Raw genomic sequence first — 6,876 nt, 5'->3', positions numbered from 1 at the left:
TTTTGTTAAACAATTTGCTTGTTTTCTTAAATAAACACTCGGGCCAATTAACACTGGTAAATTCGGCGGCCCGTGCCGATCTATTTAAAAAGGTGTGACATAGTTTACCGTAGATAAAATTATCCAAGCACCGCTCTAATTTAATTTCACTAACTTATTGAGGCAAAGATGATATGGAGATGTTTTGACAGTAAATCGTTCCTGCCTTTGATCGCGAGAGCGACGCGTGCGCACGTGGCCAAGACCTCGAGGGTTCTTCTGATTGGCTGCCCAAGCGATAATCCCGCCCTTTAATTGAGGCCTCTCTTTGTCTGTCAATCAACGGCTGGAGAACTGAGATGCTCACAATTTTCCCGATTTGGATATAAAAATCGCCCCGTCCAATTTTGGTCAAAACGAAATCGTCTGAGTTGCAACTAACTACTTCTAGTCCGAATACAATTGTGCCTTATTTAGACAACGATGTCTGCTGAATTCAGCAACGATAAGGTGTTTTCACCAAGAACTGAGATAAACTTCAGCTCTTCTTCATCTTACTCGTCCAGATCCTCAGTGTCTAGGGCTGGGTCGGTGTCAGAGATAGACTTCTTGGATGCAGACTACAGCGATGTTTTTACCAAAGAAAATTCACCAGCCGTCAACGCTTCCCCCAAACAGACGACAGAAACCTCTACAACGAAGCGCAAACGCTATAACAAGTCCAGGAAAAGAGACAGAAGTCCGGCATTGGTGGAGAAAATCAAGAAGACCAGGAGAGTAAAAGCAAACGACAGAGAGCGAAACCGCATGCACGGACTGAACGACGCGCTGGAGAGTCTGAGGAAAGTCCTTCCGGAGAGTGCCACAGGGGACAACAAACTGACAAAGATCGAGACCCTTAGGATGGCGTACAACTACATATGGACTCTGTCAAAGACCCTGGAACTTCTGGAGAAAATTCCCGACCAGGACGGAGTTCCTGACACTCAAATGTTGGTTAGTTCCGGACTGAAGCAGGAGGTGGGTCCGGCGCCGTGTGCCGTGAGCGATAAACATAGCCGGTGTTATAACGACTTTGTGCCACCGACCAGTGAACCCATCAGTGGACACTTTGTGGACTTCATGGCCAACAGAGTGCTACCGCAAGGGAACAGTGTTCAAACTACAAACAACGTCGTCTTCCATTCTCTGTTTCCGTCTTACCCCACGTCCCCGGAAAGCCTCACCAGCAGCTCCCCTGTCACCTCACCCCTCTCCACGTATTCCGAGGCCTCTCCGATTCATTCCAACATGGTCTGCGGACATCGTGCCTGGAACAATACAATGTACAATGGACGCCTCCAGTCCGCGACGGCCGAGGAATTCTCGGATACTTCCGAGGGCTATTCCTACGAGATGTTTCCGTGATCCCGGACTTTATGCAGACAGCAAATTGTGATATTTTTGTAAATTATTGTATTTAAAATATGAGAGAAGCATTACATGTATGAATATATTTTTCGATTTGAATATATATTTTATTAACTGAATTTGGTGTTATGGTTTTATTATTCAACTCAAGACTTGGACTCACAAATATTAGACCGGATTGAATGTAATAATTTGAAAAATAGACAAAAACGCAAAACGAAATTTTAACTCTTATGCATTAAATTATGAGAAAAAACACATAACGTTTTATGTCTAATTTCAAATTGGTCAATAAAAATGCGAAGCATTTTTTATATCTTTTTTACAAGCAATTTCGAGATTAATCTGATATTGATGGACAAGATAAAAATACTGTCAAATTTATGTTTTACTGCGTTTGATATGCATATTGCGTGAAAATGCCCCACAGTACGCAATTACATGCGTTGATACACCACTACCGTGCGAGTTATTGCCCCCTCCCCCCTCCCCGATCAAGTTGTACGGGTGTACGTGATTGCAATCTGCCCGGCTCAGATGACATGATTAAATATTTGTAACACCGGTAAACGTGATGAATGGAATCCCGAAATGTCAAACAAACCGAGTGATTTTATATTAAATAAACTTTAAAGTGTCAACGAGCATCAATTCCACAATATTCTTTATTTAAGGCAGGGAGCAGGTACGATTTTTACCTGGAAACGGGGCGCACCTTGTGCAGAAGGTGTGATATTTCGCGGTGACCCACAATGAAAGTTTTTAAAAGCTGAGAGCAGACTCGTTACCTTGTTTGTCCGGGGCCATTATAGCGCCATTGTAAATCAGTTCTCTAACGGAACGAGTTGTTTTTACTACTGATCAGTCTCCCAATTAGTCGCTGATAGAAGAATTGACAAAAATCGAACCAAACAGCGGGCTGTCCTCTCTCTCCAATTTTCGTCTTATTCTGGGATTTGAGGGATCCTTTTTTGGGTCCGTCTCGAGCGGAGAGCAGATATGATGACCATAGAACCTGACAAGCATTGTCACCCCGGGGTGCATCCCTCGATGGTCTGAATGTATTATGATCGGATTTTACCGTCTGATGAAGTTTAATTAATGAGATTTCCGTTAATTTGTTTCCCCATTTATAAATTTGATTCATGCACTCACGATTTTGCCCTGAATTTGTATGGTGAAAAGTTTGTAGTTCAGCATGTAAAAACTGCTGAGATATTTCGGATACTGCAATAAAACATTTATAACTGGTCTTCAGACAAAGATATAAAAAAAAAACCTTCCCCTGGAGTGAAACCGTTAGCTGTCAATGTGACAATGGGTACCAAGTCCCTAGGTTTAGGCGATCCTTTATACATAATGAACTCCTTTCGATTTTTCGCACATAGCTGCCAAGTTTGGCGAATATATGCTTCCCCCGGTAGATGTACATTGACATTTATTGACTTAAATATTTAAAGAGGCTGATTTGATGTGTTTTATTTTCTGAATAGAGTGACACTAATTTCCTCAAATTGTTCAGATTCTGAAAAAAGTGAAACACAAACAAAAAATATTTGAGCCCTAAATTTGTATTTTCGTGATGTAAATAAAAAAAACGCTATGAAATTAATCTTAGTATTAACAAAGGCAGTGGCGTGAAACACACTGATAATTGTAAACTCGTGACAAACTTTATGACATTTTTTTCCAATTTTGGTGAGCGGAAACATGTAAACGATCGTCTTTAAAAAAAAAAATGGAAAATCAAAGACGTGTGTAAATTACGGGGACCACTTGTCAGAAAGCCTCGATCGTTTGACAGTAGAGTATTATTTCAGAAATAAAGGAGATAGCATTTATTTTATGAAGGGATGGTGCAGAAGATGAGCCCGCTTCGGTCCCTGGTCACAAATGATGATGAAACCGATCCCCCAGCGACAAAGCGGGCCCAAGTTTGAGGTATGACACTCAACCCTGTTGAACATTAGAGATAGTCCCATCTGACCATGAACAAATACACTCGGGGGGATTTGAGGCGGCTCCCGCTCGGGCCGCGTTCGGTTTAATACTTCCGTAGGCCGAGTGAAGAGCCGACAAAGATACCCCTGCCCTATGGGGAGATCACTTATCAAAAAGCCGTTAAAGCATCGAACTTTGTTCATTGTTTGAATTTTGAATTAATCTACAAATCAATAAAAGGAGAGAGAGAGAGAGAGAGAGAGAGAGAGAGAGAGAGAGAGAGAGAGAGAGTAAACACTTAAGATAAACGACATAGAATATTCGAGTGACATCATAAGCTCATGATCTTAATGTGTTCTAAACTAATTTGCCAAAAGGACTCTTTCAGATTAACTACACGCACACGCGACAGTTAGAAGGCGCTAAGAATTTGTGCCACGTGCCGGGGTCTTTAGATGAACTACAGCACGTGCCCCTCAATAGCGCGTGTTAAGCTAATCTGAATCCAGTTTTTTCATACTCTGACCAAATATTATGACAAAATTTATATAATCAAGGATTCATATGACTGACAACTTCTTTTATAAAATGTAGCCATCGAAGCAAAATTATTACTTCCTAATTCAAAGGGATTTTATACTGTCTACCATCGCTTCAAAGGCAAGTGGCCACCTGCCCGCTTGATCTTCCAGCGATTCGGAATGTCGCAATGCTTAATTCTTTAATATTTTCACCCTTATTAAATCCTGCTTTATTCTGGATTTCTACCGAGCAACCATAACAGGTCTTATTATTTTTTGCCAGACCAGCACTGTCATAAACTTCATGCCGGTACCCCTGTCTACCCAGCGCCCGATATTTAGATTCTAATTATTCTCGCTATTTTCGGGGACCGATGAAGAAATTCTTCTCCTCGTTGTATACGGGAGATCGATGAGATGCGTGATTCGTAGCAATGTTTCCAAGTGCGGGGAAACATTATTAAGAATATCCAAAGAATCAAAACGAAATTAATAACACACACGTCCGCGAATTCTCCCTTTGAATTTTGCGAAACTGTCAAAACTATTAATAGAGTTTTGACTCGTCTTTCTTCGTGTCCTCTTGTTTAGTAACAAATACCAAGGAGATTAGTTGCACCTCCAGGTCCAATGCACAATGCACTCGGTGCAGCATAATCATGGACAGGTCCATTACAGATAGCTTCCAAGACGCTAATTCATTTCAAATTGTCCGCAAATGCATTTACATGTATTGTAGGATTTTTTTTTACCACAATGAAATATGCATTTCTATGCATATTAAATGAATACGGTATTCTTGTATCATAATGATTTCACCATTAAGCATGCGTTATTAATTCTTTCCATGGGACGGGAGTAGATTTACAACTTTCGGTTTTATTCGACTTTGCATTAAATTAGATTTTTACCGCTAATAAATTAAGAGTGAGGGTGGGGAGAATTGTTATTACTGTGTGAGCGGACAACGGCATATCATATTTCTGTCATATTCCGAGGAAGTATCAAATTGAGATATTGGGAAGGGAAGAGATTGGCGAAATTGCGTAAAATTTGAGATAACATGAATTGCAACTCAATTTGCCAAATACTAAACACATTTATATTGCAAGCACTTAGAGAGCTCTATTCTGTAAGAAGCTCCTAGTGTCCATAATTCACGACAGGTAATATACATGAAGTACGCATGTTCTCAAATTATGTACAACTCATTTCATAAAGCATTTTCTTCTCAAAACTATATAAAAGGGGTTATAAAAATGATAGGTTATAATTTATCCGTATTCTAATGTGTAAAATATATTCTATTTCTTGAACTATAAATCATTCATAAGGTTCTTTTGAAAATTAAAAAAAGAGAGAAAAGAATGCATAATTATTCTTTGTTCAACAGAATTGCTCAATATTAGATATTAACCAAATCCAAAATCAAGTGAAGAATTTCATTATTGCGTGCTTCAGTTTCCATTGATAAACCGAAAAATGTCGACAAAGACTTGGACTGAAAGTGATTGTTTTGCCCAAAGAAAGGAGCAATCAAAATAAATATCTTACAAGAAAACAAACCGTAGAAATAAAAACACAGACAGATGTGAATAAAGGACTGAATAATAGAAATGGCGCGGATACGGTTAACAGTAAATCCAACCCAATTGTACATAACATCAAACCCGGCCGATCTCCAGGGCTGTCCTCTCCATATCAACTAATTAGGCAGATTAATTAACCTCAAAATGGAATCTAACAACTTGTGGCCTGAAAGTTGTCCGTAATGACACAAGGGTCGATTAATTGACCCCTGGTCGCCTGTTTGAACTCGCCGGTTTGGAAATTGAGAATTCACGCTATGGTAAAACAGCTACCATAACCTGCATAAATAAGGAATTCACACTAGGTAGGAATTGTTGGACCAGCTTTTGACAAGATTCACAATCGGTTAACGAGGTTAAAGCGATAAAGAGCGAAATCTGGCACCTTTGTATAGATCGGCTTTCTTCATGGTATACTAACTAATCAATCAAAGAGCGATAACTCCAAACCAGATCATAACCCAGTGATTCAATTTGACAACAGGATCATTGAAATGTTAAAGATAAAAAAGAAGTCTTTTACCAAAACAGGAAAAATATGAATTATACGGTTAATCCTGACATATTATGAATTATAAGGTCATATACCTTTAATTAGATTCTGCTCTTGATATTTCGATTGTAGAGTTGTTACCAAAATCGGTAATTGCTTCTTACGAACATATGGTACATGTACAAGCGGAAAATAAAGCAATTGTACACGTACATACATGTAAACAGTATATGTTTAAAATGGGTCAGAGGTAAAAAAAAAATCATATTAACAGAGAACTGACATAGAAAGGTTGCATGATGAAAAACTATGGAGGGCGGACTTATATATTTACGAAATAATTAAACTTAATTTTCAAATTGGTTTTAAATTGTTTTTTAAATTCTTGACGGATGATACGACAATTACAGCACACTTGGTCTTATAGATCCAATGTTGCTATATGGGTTTGAAATCCTGGGTTATGAAAACCTAGATGACATTGATCGTGTAAACCTGAATTTTTTAACACATATCTTAATTTAAAAACAGTACTACACATCTTACATAAGATATACGTGTGTATCAAACTATACAACAATACCAATGACAATGACTTTATTCTCATAAACTGATATAAAGTACAGTGTTCAGACAAATAAATCTCAAAATGAACACAGCTACTAGTATCAAATATAGGCATTCGTGACAAAAAAACAACAACAAAGAAATGAGTAAAGGCCATCAACTTACTAGGAGAACTAGTAGCTTTTATAAATTTACATATTTTTATCAATATTTTTGGTATTTTTTACATGAATAAGTTGCTCAAATTTAAACACATGTGGATAAAAATAGCAGTATTTTGGTATAAACGATAATCTGGATTACAAAATCTAGGGGTAATCACAGTTCAACAGTGGTGGTGGTACTCATTAACAATTTCAGTTTTCGAACAAAATTT

The 6,876-nt window shown here is 38.3% G+C and overlaps 1 protein-coding gene across 1 annotated transcript; it reads left to right on the top strand.

The window, feature by feature from the left end:
- Positions 1 to 349: 349 nt before the first annotated feature.
- Positions 350 to 1,508, top strand: LOC128167177 (neurogenic differentiation factor 1-like). The gene has a single exon (XM_052832752.1). The coding sequence runs from the start codon at positions 463 to 465 to the stop codon at positions 1,384 to 1,386; it is 924 nt and encodes a 307-aa protein (XP_052688712.1). The 5' UTR covers positions 350 to 462; the 3' UTR covers positions 1,387 to 1,508.
- Positions 1,509 to 6,876: the final 5,368 nt, after the last annotated feature.

The sequence above is a fragment of the Crassostrea angulata genome, chromosome 10 (assembly GCF_025612915.1).
Source record: "Crassostrea angulata isolate pt1a10 chromosome 10, ASM2561291v2, whole genome shotgun sequence".
Lineage (NCBI taxonomy): Eukaryota > Metazoa > Mollusca > Bivalvia > Ostreida > Ostreidae > Magallana > Magallana angulata.
This window is presented reverse-complemented; position numbering and strand designations above follow the sequence as displayed.